Source organism: Hemiscyllium ocellatum, chromosome 7 (genome assembly GCF_020745735.1).
Source record: "Hemiscyllium ocellatum isolate sHemOce1 chromosome 7, sHemOce1.pat.X.cur, whole genome shotgun sequence".
NCBI lineage: Eukaryota > Metazoa > Chordata > Chondrichthyes > Orectolobiformes > Hemiscylliidae > Hemiscyllium > Hemiscyllium ocellatum.
This window is the reverse complement of record NC_083407.1, coordinates 68,527,704-68,543,755: the sequence shown is the minus strand read 5'-3', so window position 1 is coordinate 68,543,755 and position 16,052 is coordinate 68,527,704. Positions and strand designations below refer to the sequence as shown.

At 39.3% G+C, this 16,052-nt stretch overlaps 1 protein-coding gene across 1 annotated transcript in view; it reads right to left on the bottom strand.

Moving 5' to 3' along the window:
• mtx2 (metaxin 2) overlaps window positions 1-16,052 on the bottom strand; it is a 112,291-nt gene that overhangs the window by 36,131 nt on the left and 60,108 nt on the right. Inside the window, exon 4 of the mRNA XM_060827323.1 lies at window positions 1,738-1,810. Within this exon, the coding sequence (XP_060683306.1) occupies window positions 1,738-1,810 (73 nt within the window). The remainder of the gene's footprint in view (window positions 1-1,737; window positions 1,811-16,052) is intronic.

The following is a 16,052-nucleotide window of genomic DNA, read 5'->3' as shown; positions in this document are numbered from 1 at the left end:
CAAATCATACGTGCAAAAATGAACCATTGGAAATCAGAGTGGAAACCTGGCTATTTTTGCCCTCCCTTATCTCATAAAATTGTATGCTTTTTGTATGACGAGATTATCCGCAACAGAAATAAGCTAATTCAACACAAGTAGAATCTGAGGTCTCCCTGATTGCGATGATTCAGTAGTACAGAAAACAATGCACACGTTATAAGCAATTGCATCTGCATTAATTCAATTTATTTAGATTCTTCCTCCAGAAAATACCATTCCGCAACTGTGAAGACAGGAATTCAGCTATTCACAACTTCTGTCAATGATGCTCTTGAAAACATTCATCAGAATATGTAGCAGTAGGCCACCTTATCTTTATATTCTCCTTTTAGGTCAGGAGAGAGAGAGCAGCAAAAAAATCTTTTCAGATAGCCATCTGGGATTATAACCCATTGTGGGAACTGTATGAGCAATGAGACAGCAAATGACCATGACATATAGCATGTATGAAATCTACATTCAAATAAACTCTTTAGATTATATCCAAAACCACTAATCTCAACTCTCAAGTAAACTTGGACCATGGTTGAGACAATTGTGGTATAAAATGTAAGTGGGTAATTAAAGTACATTTAAAAGTTATCAAATCAGTTAGGATCAAACAATTAGCCTAATGTTCTCAGTCAACCATTGAGGGCCCCTTGTACAATGTGGGATATCCCTTTTGAAATGGGAAGGCAGCTGATTTGTTCTAAGGTCTCTACCTATTACTGTTCGATAATCAACTGCTCGGAGGTATGGTTAGGGCAATTGCATTCTCCAATTTTATTTTCCTTTATCCAGCACCTGGTGCTACAGAATGATACGTGCTTTTTGGTAATTGTAAAATTTTCTTTTGATAGCACTCAGCAGTAAACATTTCATAAAATCTTCAGTTTTTGTTTGAATCAAATTTAACTGAACCACTAGTCAAGATTTTGTACTAACATATACACATTGTGCTTTGTTTCATTTCTTATCTTTCTCTTTTCAAAACGTATCTTACTCAAATGCACAAAACCTGCTGTTAAGGCCAGTTCATATACAGTTCACACTAACAGCAGGCTCTGTCATGCTTCTTTTAAATAGATTCATTCTTCATTGCCTTCACAGGCAGCCTGAGGGTAATAGATGAGGTAAAACGTATGAACAAAAGCCTCATCTGCATCCATATGATAAGTGTATCACAAAAGAAATGCAGGTCTCTTTGAACATAGTGATCTCTGAGCCTTTATTCATATGTGTTCAAGCACAAAGGAAATCCCAATAAAAGGCCAACAGCATCACATAGACACTAAGATTCAAGTGTCAATCTATGGAATTTTGAGTTTATCCACCATTTAATTTCCTTTTTCTTACAACTGTGTATAAAACAGCCAGAAGTGAAGTGAATTTTGCTGAAAAAGGTATCTATTAATCTGTGCTTTCAAAAAATAAATTGGTAGGTAATATTTATAATTAACTGCTTGAACAATTCTTCACATTGGAACATATATGGTTGTATAAGACAACCATTACACATCACTCAATAAACATTACCAAACAACAGCAATCTTTAGTCATTTATTCCTCACATAAGCCAGGTTAAGAATGATGTAAAAGCATATGAAAAATAGGCCTATAACCAGTACTGGTTGTAGACTACATGATTAGATATGTTGCCATGGCATCACACAAAACAACCCCTCCAGGAATTTAAGTCAGCTCCAGACTTACCAGATGGAGACATGTACTCTGCATTTGCCCGACAAACCACTTGGACTGGTAGATTGCACATCCGCAGAAACGCCTGAAATATAGCAACATTTTGTCATTAAACTGAAATTTAAAAACTAGACATTATAATTTATGATCATTCTGTATTCAAATGAAGAATAATTTGTGTAGACAAATAAAAGAGGAAACATGTCTTTGGCCAGCACAGGTATATCCAACTAGAAATGATTCAAAGTAACTATGCATGACTTTCTCTCTGCCGCCGAACAAAACCTAACCCCATATAGACTACTTATCAGACCTGAAAATACTTCATTGTACTCAATCGGCACACTTAATTCTGATGATATAATTGGCTAAAATCTAAAGACGAACCATAATTAATTATATTCTTCAATTAATTGTTTATCAAAATAATGGAACTATGTACACAGACATGAAGAGCTAAATGACCTCCTTCTGTGCTTTACACATGCTGTGATCTCAAATGCTCTTTTCAGTTTGTAGGGTGGAGGAAGAGAGATTTTGTGGATTTTGTATGATCTTATCTTGTAGAACAGTATTAAAAATAACTTACCAAGGTCAAATTTTATTCTTAAAAGTGGTTTTGCGTTTACTTAGTTTTACAATCATTGAAATGATACTGATAATATTTGCTATTAAAAATGTGAAGAATTGTATTTTAGTGACAGGTTGCAAGTGTTTTCTCTTCATTAATTCTAACAAAACTAGCTTGGTATCGAAAAAATAAAACCTAACTAAAGTAACAGAATTTTCCAGGTTTGACACAAACCAAATTTATCCTTATTTGGCTTGGCACATATGCTGTGTGCATCTCCCCAAAGACTTACAGGAGCATAATGTTATGGACAAACAATTTGTTGGCACTTTGCCTCAGTGCACAATGCTGCCAACCTTCAACCATGTTTAGATTTTTCCACCGACCATTCTGTGCTCTATATGAAAGCAAACTGTACTGAAGGTAACTAGCCTGAGGTAAGTTTTACAATTATGTCACCATAATGCTTGCTGCTGCTGCTCCTGCTCCAAGGAGCACGTTTTGAGCATTGGTGTATTTATGATGCCAGCCAGCCAGCCAGCTGACTGCATTAGGCCAGAGTGGCACACTGAGAATGGGGTCCTGTGCTGAAGTGCTGGCATGGAATTCTCAGGATATTTGTATTTTATGTAAGATAAATGCATTGTCAATTTGCTATCTCTAAAGAGTAGGAACCACTTTATTTGGTTCTACATTGCGGAACTGGAAACTCCTTCATATATTTTCCTCTCAGAGCATCTGTTTGCATATCAGGGAATAAAATCAAATTGAGTCAAATGTAAAAACACTGCTGCCTCACAGCGCCAGGGGCCCAGGTTCGATTCCAGCCTTGGGCAACTGTCTGTGTGGAGTTTGCGCGTTCTCCCCATGTCTGTGTGGGTTTCCTCTGGGTGCTCCAGTTTCCTCCACAGTCCAAAGAGGTGCAGGTCAGGTGAATTGGCCACACTAAATTGCCTATAGTGTTAGGTCCATTAGTCAGAGGGAAATGGGTCTGGATGGGTTACTCTTTGGAGGGTCGGTGTGGACTTGTTGGGCCGAGGGCCTGTTTCCACACTGTAGGGAATCTAATCTAATCTAATCTAATCTAAACTGCGCATCTTTACTTTATGTGGAACACAAGTTTGGTTTATCAAGTTCTTTTTGTATAAGCTCACAAGGCAGGGTCACAAACAACAAAGTACAGGAATATGCAATACAATGGATAAATGGATAAATGGACAGCACGTTGGTTCAGTGATTAGCATTGCTGTCTCACAGGACGAGGGACCCAGGTTCAATCACACCCTCAGTTGACTGTGTGGAGTATGCACATTCTTCCGTGTGTGAGTGTTTCCTCCTGGTGCTCCATTTCCTCCCACAGTCCTAAGATGTGCAGGCTGGTGGAATTAGCCATGGGAAATGTAGGGTTACAGGGATAGGGTTGTGGGGTGGGTCTGGTTGGTCTTCTCTTCAGATGGTCAGTGTGGACTCGATGGGATGAATAGCCTGCTTCTACACTGTAGGGATTCCATGATTGTATGATCAGTACAAAGGCCAGGATAATTAATACAGAGATCCACAGAGCTGGACAATATACAGTAAGCAAAGCAGTGCCTTACTGGGAACTGATGGATAGCAAAGAATAACAGGTCAGACAGCAAAGGTGTTATACAATGAAGTATGACAAAGCACTGTAACATGGTTGTTGATGCTTGCGAAATCCTGATCACTGACAGATGCCAATGGTGTATTCAAGTAGGGAAGGAGTGAAGGGCTTTCAGTTGCAATACATGCTAGCATGGAGACAAGGAGGAGAGACAGAAGGATTAAAAAAGTCAGGAGCATTGACAGGAGAAATGTCCAGATGTGAAACATGCTGATGTGACATTTCTTGTGGATGTTATCTTTCATGTACAGGGTATAAATAATTTAAGCAACCTGTTCAGACATGTTATGACACACCTTTGAAGTAAGTGTGTCAAAAACGCAGACGTTTTGACCCAGAGGTAAAGACACTCTCACTGTACTACTGCGTTGAGCTCTTGTACCTCCTGTTTACTGAAGTGTTTTAACTCACTAAACCAGAGTGCGACAAACCATATAACATCTTCATTCTACAGTAAACAGGACATACAACTATTGTTTTATCATTATATAGTATCATACATTTGATTTCTAAATTGCAAGATAATCTGGCAAAAACATACACTCAGCTTTCTGCTAGAACTAAACTGTTTAAAAATCTATTTATGACACAGATAATCAGTGACTCACTGAGGGTCAGCCAGACAGGAGTCATATCACGTTTATTTTTGATTAACAGCACCATTCCCAGGTAGAGAAATTACTCTGTATCTATCAACATGGAAGTGGATATGTGAAGGCTCTGTGGGTAACCCAAATCATAGGTTTGGGTTGTAGACACTGGTCCAGTTTAATGTGATTAGAAGAGTTAGTGAAGCAAAATGCCGTTTGTTTTCTTGTGGCTGGGAACAGAAGGCACGACGCTGATAGTCAGCAAAATTTTCTATCTCAATTTTTTGATGTGTACGTTTTTTGTTGCCAACTTTCTAATAGATTTGATTTATGGTGTATAGCATAAGTCACATTGCCTACCAAGCGATTAATTAGTGTTAAATAAAGATAAAGGAACAGGAGGGACCACAGATCATTTGCACTGACTAAAGTGGTATCACAGGGTTGAGGTTGCAGCACAACAAAAAAAATCAGAATGGAGTTGGGAGTTAGGCTGGTGCAAAGAAGGAAAGTCACAGCAGGTTAGCCCAGGAGGGCTTCCAAGGAAAGCATTCCTCCTCTTATTGTCCCATGACAAATGTTGGGAAAGCAAGTAACTGATGGATCCAGCAGCTGCCAGTTTCCTAAACATTAGAAATTAGCCTTCAGCCATTAAATTCAAAAAGCTGTTAAATTCTGAGCCACACAGATTCTTCTAAATAACTATTAGAATTACAATCTTGCATCTCAAAAACAGGTCACTTGCTTACTCCCACTCAGCTAAATCTCAGTAGGACTATTTGTAGAAGGTTGTAGTAGTATCTAGCATACTTGAGTGCCATTTTGTTACAGCGAAAAGGGGGCCATTACAGCATTCTAAGCAATAAGTCTGTTAGAGATTGTGCATATCTAGATGAGTGACTGGACTTGTTGCCAGAAAGAAAATCACTGCAATCATCTATTTTCTAGAATTTTAGACCCTATTCCTTCACTGATCTTCTTCCATCACAATACAAATTATTTCTATAAGAACCTCTTCCTTATTCAGAACATCCATTAACAATATTCTAGGCATTTCACAAACAAAATTCTTTGATTTATGCAGCATACATTGAGCAAGCAATGCATGGTAGGTATGGATGATATTTTGTCTTGCACAGACATGGACAAGATTCTGATTGGCACACAAATAAAAAAAAACAGTTCATTGATTAGGCACTTCTCTGAAGGAACCTTTACAACTCCATCCAAAATGTACTTTTAAAAATACATTTCGCAACATAAAAACATAATTGAACAATTCTGAGGAAACATACAAGACTTAGCAACAAATGCTGTAACTTTCCAGAAGCCCTGAACTTCCTTTCTGAACCATTTTAGTTAGTTAGCTACTTAGTTAGTCCTGGACATTCTCTCTAATGGCCCTCAAATTTGTAAACCTCTCAATGTATTTTAGACCTCTTGCTCTTTTTTTTCCAGCCTCTTCTCATCCAAACATTAGTGCCAACAATGGCTTCTTAGCAAAAATAACCAACACATCTTATTGGATTGTGAAAAAGTAGGTATTTCAGGATTGCGGCATTTTAAGTTCTTCAGAAACAATTTAAACAATAAGAAATGTGCAAATGAATTGAACTGAAAAGTAGAGTTAACCTTATGCAAAATCAGAACAGCCAGTGGTGAATCTTTGAATCTTGAGAAACGCTGGATGTGGTCTACAACATGCTGGGTCAGCAGTTTCATCAAGCTAAAAATGATTTGCAGCCAAATAGGTACAAAGCAAAAATCTCTTACATTAACCTTGAACACAGCATTCAGAGTGAGTTGGTAAACTACAACTTATCCAGATGAGTTAGGAACATAGAAACATAGGAACAGAGGAACAAGAGTAGGCTGTTCAGCTCATCGAGTCTATTCTGCCATTCAACGAGATCACGGCAGATCTTTGGCCTAACTATGTAAATCAGCTTTTGATCCATATCCCGTAATACCTTTGCTCAACAAAAACTTATCTATCTCAGATTTAAAATTAACAACTGATCCAGTATCCACTGCTGCTTATGGAACAGAGTTCCAAAAATCAACGGGCGGCATGGTGGCACAGTGGTTAGCACTGCTGCCTCACAGCGCCAGGGACCTGGGTTCAATTCCCGCCTCAGGCGACTGACTGTGTGGAGTTTGCACGTTCTCCCAGTGTCTGCGTGGGTTTCCTCCGGGTGCTCCGGTTTCCTCCCACAGTCACAAAGATGTGCGGGTCAGGTGAATTGGCCATGCTAAATTGCCCATAGTGTTAGGTAAGGGGTATATGTAGGGGTATGGGTGGGTTGCGCTTCGGTGGGTCGGTGTGGACTTGTCGGGCCAAAGGGCCTGTTTCCACACTGTAGGTAATCTAATCTAAAAAAAAACCATTTTGTGTGTGTAGAAGTGCGTCCTAACATTTCTCCTGAATGGTCTGGCCCTAATTCTCAGACAATGCCTCCTAGTTCTACAATCTTCAACCAGGCAAAACAGTTTATCTTTATCTATGATGTATTTTCCTGTTAATATTTTGCAGACGTCAATCAGATCACCCCGTGGTCTTCTAAATTCTAGAGAAAACAGGTGTAATTTGTAAAGTCTCTCCTCTTACCATAACTTCTGAAGTCCAGGTACTATTTGTGTAAACCTATATTGTACTCCCTCCAAGATCAATATATCCTTCAAAGTTGTGGTGGCCAAATCTGTTCACAGTATCCTAAGTGGGATTTAACTAGGGTTTTGCAGAACTGCGGCACAACTTCCATGTCCTTATACTCCAGTTCTTGAGATATAAAGGCCAGCATTCCATTAGCTTGATTATTTTCTTCAACTGTTTGACGCATTTTAAAGATCTTTGCACCCGAATCCCAAAGTATCTTTAGACATACACTGTTCTTATCTTCGTATCATCTAGAAATTGCCCTGATCTTCCCAATTTTAGCACAAAATGATTAAGCTCAAACTTAGTAGATTGAATTCCATCAACCACAGTTTTGTCCATTCTCCCAGTCTATCAATATTTGAGATTTTATGCTCTCATGTACATACAACTGCCATTGGAAGACTCCTTGGTATTATTCCATATTGTCTATCTATGTTAGACAAGACCTCAGCAATGCCACATCTTCATGGCAATTTTATGAATTCAATTTTGCCTTTAAAATATTACTATTTCATCTATTTATTATCTATTTCATCTTGCAACCACAAGAAAAAAGGTCATTCTTAAATTGGACCCAAGGACTTAATTATTTGATATCCAAGACAAGCATGAGAAGATAACCTCACCTACGTGATAGAAATCAGTGATTCACATTCTATATGCCTGCAAGTTAAAGGTTAAGGCATTTCTATGTGACTAATCATAGAACAGGATCATATAGTACAGGAGCACCATCAGTCAATCATATCTGTAGCACACTTGCATTTTTTCATTGAAAATGCCTTACAATAGAAGTATAAATGATATCAACCTTGCCCACACAATTCCTTTACCTCAAATATTTATTTCTACATAGAATAAACAAGGTGAAACTCCATTCACAATCTCCAGCAGACAAATTCCAAAAGGAGAAATATTTTTGAAATTATTATTTCAGTTTTAGAAATAGTTTAAAGTAATATAAGCGAAATATCTACTTCTGTGTTATCAGCTGCATGCATTTCATTTCTGTATATTTAAATGTATCAAAAGTAAATTTGATTAGCTCCAAGGTGAAAAAGGCTGAATAGTCACATTATAAAGTGCTTAATACCTTCAGAAGGATGTCAAGCAAAACATCCACCTGTCAATGAAATAAAAGTTCACAACATTGAACTCTCAAATGAGCTAACTTTAAGTGTACACTTTTAACATAAAATAACTATTTACTTATTTTCCTATATTTTGTATCTGCATCACCAAAAAGCCTTGTAGAATCTAATATTTTCCAATTTTCAAAGCTGTTTTTCTTCCTTAGTCTATAAATCTGGTACTTGCCTTCTGTTCATTTATATCAAAATTAATAATTGCAGTTGTTTAATATTCATTCTTTTTGTCTATTTTAAAATTCTGCTTGTATAACTGTACAATGACAGCCAGTGTTGATAATAGATCTTAATCTTGCATTTAGCTAACTTTGTAAAACAATAACAGAATAAAACAGGAAACATTGAGAAAACCTGTATGTTTGGGCTGGCAGAACAACATCAAAGTCAGTTCACTGGACAGCCTGTGGCAAAGCAGTACTTCCATGTTAACCTGTGCTTTCACTAAATCCTGAACATAAAGTCAGATTTGGACAATGGGAAAATATCCATTGGTGACATGAGGAGACATTTATTTTTAGCACTGATTGGTTTAGGACCTGGAATGCATTGCCTGACAGCATAATGAACACAGTTTCAATCTTGGCTTTCAAAGAAAATGGATAACCATCTTAAGGGGGAGAAAAAAATGTTGAAAGCCAAGGTAAAAAATACTGAGAACAGAGCTAGCTTAGTTGTTCTGACGTTAATCCAGCACAGACTATGGGTTGGCTTGCTTGTGGGTGTAGCTATGCTATGATTCTCTGATTGTATCAAATTTATGGAATTTTCACATTGAACTAAGTCCAGAAGGGAGAAAGCTCAGAAGTTCAAAAGACTTAGGGCAATCAAGATGTTTTCATTTACCTTACTTGAAAGAAGTATTGAAATCAAATGTACTAGCCTGTGAGATGGCAGATACAGATGGATTGTGTATCTGAATTCAAGGTGAAACTGAATGCCTGGTCAGCAATAAAAAGTGGTCAATTTGTCGTCCCACTCCCGTCCTCAGTCGAAGCAAAATGTTCAGAGACACAGTATAGTTTTACCTCCTTCATCTTTATGCCGGGCTCAGAAGGGAGAGAACGATCGCCCATGTCCACAGAGACATGAGTTCACAGTCTTCTCTGGAATAGCAGTTTCTCAATGAACTATATAGTCATTTTACAGAGAGTAGCATCCAGATAAGGCAACATACACATTGACTGGGCGACCATTACATTCAGCAAGAGTCAATAGTAAAGACTAAGCCATCTGGTGTTACACAATGAATGTTCTTAACCTTGTTAACTGGATTCATACAATGGATACCTTTCCACTTGCTAACTGACCTTGAAAACTGAATGCTTCCAATATTGTTAAATGGCTCCATATAATGACTGCTTTTCTACCTTGCTAACCCATTACCTGTGCCTCAGCACCCCACTGTTAACTGTAACTTCTTATCTGCCTGCTTATACCCTATACACATTCTCAAACTGAAATTATAATGGACTTCTATTAAATATTTTTCAGACTGAGATCAACCTGATGGACCATTGCTACCTTCTCCAATGTTGTACGTTTCTAAACTTACTAAAGAATTCAGCATTAGAAATATAATTACGAGGAGATCCAAGATGGCAGCAACTCAGCAAGTCTGAGTTTGTAGTACTCTGCCCAAGACTCTGGCAAAGTGGGCTGCCCACTTCCACCACACCTGCCAAACTATTCAAAATAACTTTTATTCAATACAGTTAGTCATTTTGCATCAAACTTGAGTAGTTTGGTGCTTTGCTAAAATGACTAAGGAAAAGAATGCCTGCAGCTCACAGCAGGGAGGAACCTCTCCCCCAACGCCCCCAGCTGCAGCAGAGATGTCCGCAGCTGCCCCGGGGGTCTTACCTATGGTGGCGAGCCTTGTTGCTGTAATTAGCAAGCTGGAAGAGAAGATCAATGTCTTCATTGAGGAGGCCAGAAGCAGGTGGGAGTCGCTCTCAGTCGCACTGCAAAAGCTGAGGCTGCTGTAGAGTCAGCTGTGGGTCGGGTCCGGACTCTCAAACAGCACGTCTGGGCCTTAGAAGATTGCTTGCTGGGCCTTCCCGAATAGGAAGAGGAAGGCCAGCTTGCAGTGCTTTTGGAGCAGTGGCTCCCTCAGATTTTGAAGCTGGAGACTGGATTAGGCCAGGTGCTGGTTGAGTGGGCCCAGTGGATTGCTATACGCAGGCCTGGATCGGACCAGCGCCCTCGCTGTTCTGGCTTCAGTGCTGAAGAGAGAAGCAAAAGCTCTTGGAAGCCTCCAGAACGCTTGGGAAAGATCCCCAGGCCATGACATATAAGGGATCTAGGATTATGCTGTTTCAGGATTTTTCCCCAGCTTTGGTCCACAAGAGGGCATTTGATGAAATGAAGCGTCTAAGGGACTTAAACATTCAGTACTCCTTGCGCTACTCAGCTATGCTGCGTTTTAACCACAAAGGATTCATCTACAAGTTTGAATCACCGGAGAAGGTCACGGAATTTTTGGAATCTCTTAAATAGATTCTAAGAATTAATCTATGTGGTTAATGATGCTGTTCTGCTTCCCCCCCCCTCCCGGTCTACCTTCTTTTTTTCCCCTTAATTTCCTTTATTGTTTAATATCATCTCCGGGGGGTAAAGAGGTCGGGGGGGGGGGGGGCTTATTTGTCCTCCACTGTGCAATTTCCTTTTTTTTAAACATAGGCCGGGTGGTTTAGTTGATTCAGGCGAGGGGGGAGCACTTGCCTTGTCCTACCTTATTTCTTTCTTTTACAGCGGGGTTTTTCCCCTTTTTTTGGGTTGTTATATTAGTTATTACCTGCTGAGACTGTAACTTTATAGTTTGATATGTTTATACGTTGCATTATCGTTACTAAATGCACCTAGGTGTTGGTATGGTTGGGGGTGGGGGGGGGGGGTGTAGGGTACTCTCCGTTAACTTTACCTTTATAGTACACTTGAATTTTTTTCTATTTTATTATGGGGTGCCTGGGTCGAGGGTGGGGCAGTGGTTTGGAAACGATATGATGGGTTTTCAGATCAGAAGTGATGCCCCCGGAAGCAAGGCGGAAAATCTCCTTTTAAATGTGTTTTATATTATTTTTATATAGAAATAATGTTTTTACTATATTGGCGTGAGTGTATTAAAGAATCTCGATTTTTGTGAATTTTCTATGCTTGGGGTGCTTTGGATGGGGTTCTTCATCCCGGGGGGTCTCGGACTTGCATGGACGATTATGGTTAGTCATTCAATTAAATGGTGCACCTGGAATGTCAAGGGAAGTAATTCGCCAATCAAAAGGGAAAAAAATGCTATCAAACCTCAAAAAACGATTGATATAGCTCTCTTACAGGAGACACATTTACTGGATAAAGAGCACTTGAAATTACAATAGAGAGGATTTGATCAGGCCTTCTTTTCATCTTTCAGTTCAAAAAGTAGGGGAGTAGTCACTCTCATTCGGAAGAATCTCCCTTTCAAAATCCTAAGTCAGATAAAAGATGAATCTGGACGGTACATACTGATTAAAGCCCTCATAAACGGAGAAGAAGATGGGATTTTGAATCTTTATTGTCCTCCGGCACATCCATTCAAAGTCATAATGGAAGCACTTTCCAAACTGATGGCATTCGGGGTTAGCTACACAATTATATGAGGAGATTTTAATTGCATTATGGACCCAGAGATAGACAGGATACCCAAGAGTATTGCGGGTATATCCCCCAATCAAGGCAATTGGCGGATTTGAATAAAGAGCTAGGATTAGTAGATGCGTGGAGGTGCCTCTACCCGCAAGGCAGAGATTTCTCTTTTTATTCTAATCCACATAAGTGTCACACTAGAATTGATATGTTTTTTGCCCCTCGACCATTTTGAATTCCATATTATCCTGCAAAATAGGTAATATAATAACTTTCTGATCACGCAGCAGTGTACATGTTCCTAGTCTTGATTTCCAGTGAGATGGCCCCCCCCCGACATTGGCGTATGGATTCTTTCTTAATGAAGGATAGTAAATTCGTAAAATATTTCTCATTAGAATTCAAAACCTTTTTGAGAATTAATTCAGGTACGGCTAGTAACCCGGTGATGTGGGAGACCATTAAAGCTTATGCGCGGGGTCTGATCATTTCAAACTCGGCGACCCAGAAAAAACAAAAGGGAGAACAATAGTGTCTACTTGAGGCTCGCTTAAAGGCAGCTGAGACATAAGCACATTGATAGGCCCTCTGTTGCTAAGTTACAAAGGATTACAGCCCTTAGGACAACCCTGAATCCTGCACTTACCCAAATGGCAAAGAGGGAAATATTATTTGCAAAGCAAAGATTATACGAATTTGGGGGCGATAAGCCTGGTTGGTACCTAGCGTCTCTCGCAAGGAAAAAAAAGTCCCCTCAAGCTATCATGTCCATCTGGGAAAGTGCTGGTACTTTTACTCATGATCATAAAAGGATCAACACAATCTTCAGAAAGTTTTATTTTGATTTGTATAAATCGCAGGATTGTGAAAACAGAGCCAAGAAGATGGATTCCTTTTTTATAAGCCTGGCCTTTCCGGACTTAACCCCAGAACAGATGTCAATCCTGAATGCTCCCCTAACAACCCAGGAAGTACTTGACGCAATCAGGCAGCTTAAGAGTAATAAAGCACCTGGCCCAGATGGATTTCAGGTTGAATTCCACAAAGTGTTTACAGGAGTATTAGTTGGTCCACTTACGGACATGTACAACTACTCATATAGTCAGGGCTGCCTCCCGCCTTCGTTGAGAGAAGCAAATATTTCTTTCATTCTCAAAAAGGGTAGGACCCAGAAGATTGTGCATCATACAAACCAATACCATTGCTAAATGTAGATTTTGAAATTCTAAAACATTAGCATTGAGGCTGGAGAGGGTATTGCCAATAGATTATAAGAGAAGACCAGACGGGGCTAATCAAGGGCCATAGATCATCTAATATTAGAAGGATTTTGAATGTGATTCAAGTCTGTCATTAGGAAAGAATACCAGGAATAGTAATCTCGCTGGATGCAGAGAAGGCATTTGGCACGATTGAATGGTCATACCTGTTCTATACACTAGGAAAGGTTTGGCATTGGAAAGGTATTTGCTAAATGGGTCTCAACATTGTATAATGACCCCAAAGCAGTTGTGATCACCAATGATTTAAACTTGGATAACTTCAGTGTGGGTAGGGACTGTCGTCAGGGTTGTCCTCTGTTACTGTTACTGTTACTGTTCACACTAATTATTGAGCCACTAGCTGAAGCTGTATGAGCTGATTCTAATATAATGGCCCCGAGGGTTGGCACGGGTAAACATAAAACTACCCTTTATGCAGATGATGTTCTTTTGCTTAGTAATCCATTGATGTCCGTGCCCCACCTGATCCAAGTTATTAATTTATTTAGTGCATTCTCAGGTTAAAAGATTAATTTCTCAAAATCAGAGGCCATACTGATGGGTGGTCTCCCTGTTATGTCCCACTTATTGGGCAGACCTCATTTTTCCTTTTGGTGGTCTCTGGAGGGTTTGTCATATTTAGGTATTTTTATCAACCCAGTATTGGTCATCTGTAAAAGGTCAATTTTGTGCATCTACTGGAAAGGATAAGGCAGGACCTTCAACGCTGGGGAGATCTTCCAATTTCTTGGCTAGGTAGAATAGCTCTAATTAAAATGAATATCTTTCCCCGTCTCTTATACCCAACAAGAATGCTCCCGGTGATGCTGCAGAGGCCGGCATTGCGCAAATTATATGGTTGGCTTGGTTCTTTCATCTGGAAAGATAGACGGCCCCTCATTAAGTCAAAGAAGCTACAGCTTCCACAAGCAAGGGGAGGGCTGGATTTTCCAGATTTTAGGAAGTATCAGCTGAGTTCTCTATTAAGCTACATAGCCGATTGGGTCTCATCTGACCCGCAATCAATCTGGCTGGACATCGAGTCTTCTCAAGTAAAGTGCCCTCTTATTAACCTTTTAGATAAGATGAAAGTCATTATGGACCATTGTAAAAACCCTATAGTATTAAACACAATTAAAGCTTGGAAGATAATGCAGCAAAACGATGGTAATTCACATAAAACCTCCCCTTACACTCCTGTAGTGGGGGCATGGCATTTTCAACCAGGGCTCACAGACGCTACATTTAAATCCTGGAGGTCCAGGGGTATCTCCTGTTTTGGGGATCTGTTTGATGAGGCAGTCATGTCTTTTGAACAGCTGCACCAGAAATGTGGACTACGTAATGGAGACCTCTTTCGATACTTCCAAATTCGAGATTACATACAGAAGACGACGACATTATTAGATCGCCTTTATAAATCAGATAGGGAATGGAGTGTGTTGTGGCCGATGGATTTACCCTCAGTCAGCACTCTCTATCATTTATTACATAATGAAGTCTCGGAAGACATGGAATGATTGCTCAGAACATGGGATCAGGAATTGGGGTTAGAAAAATCCACAGAAATGTGGACAACATCTGGGAAAGTGCCAGAAAAATAGAACCCAAGCCATCCAGTTAAAGATACACCATTGGACTCATATAGCACCGGAACGATTGGCAAAATTTAGGGCAGGAGCATCTCCAATGTGTCCCAAATGTAAAATAGAAGTGGGCACTCTCACACACTGCTTATGGAAATGTCATAAGATCCGCAAATACTGGGTCACAGTAGCAAATGCTTTGACAAAAATCTTGGGAGCGGAAATTAGAGTAGATCCAGTATCTCTTCTCCTGGGCTTTTCGAGCTTGCCTTCCCTGGATGCGTTCGGCAGGAAATTACTTTCCATTCTCTCCTTTTGTGCAAGGTAAAATTTCTTAGTAAATTGGGTAGCTGAGGGCCCTCCAGGACTTTTGAATTGGTATAGGTTGGTCATGGAATGTATTACCCTTGACTTCTTTACAAATATGGTGCACCAAAAAACTGAATTAGTCTATAAAATATGAAAGCCCTTCCTGAATTATATAGATACAGATAATTCAGCCATTTAGTCAAGGGCTTTCATCTAGTTGGGATAGCGATTCTGGCTGGCCCAGGCTCCCCCCCCCCCCCCCCCGAGGGGAGGAATCCCATACGAATACGGGTTTTATGATGACTTGATGTTAATTCATTCTGAACATGTACTTCACTATTTAAATACTATGTTATCCTTTTTTTTCTCTTGAGTAATACAAGATATTTTATTATACACTCTGGTTAGTTATAGGTTAGATTATTAGTTAGTTGAGTTTTGTTTTCCACCTTTATTAACTTTATCTCATTTTGTTTGTAGGTTTTGGTTATTATTTATTCAATATTTAATTGTATATTAATGTTTGTATTTGTGCGTATTATTTTGTAAGTTTGTAAAAACGTTAAATTTTCAATCAAATATCTATTAAAAAAAAGAAATATAATTACAATAGGTCCAAAAAATATCCCAGTCAAAGTCATTATACACTGGAATCCTGCTATAACACACTTCATAAAATAAAATGCATTATAGGTGAGACTGTGACATGCTGATACATGACGTAACAATTGGTTTGGTCAATTATAGGGAAATTAATTAATACAGCAAAGAAACTGCAAGTAAATACTGAGATGTGGTTGGCTATGACATATTGGGGCATGTTACATAGAGGGATGATGGTAAAAGGTAATGACAAACATTCACATGGCGCTTGGGTGAACTGCAACAATTCATTCCTGTCTGGCACAAAAGTAAAACAGGAAAGATGGCCAAACAATG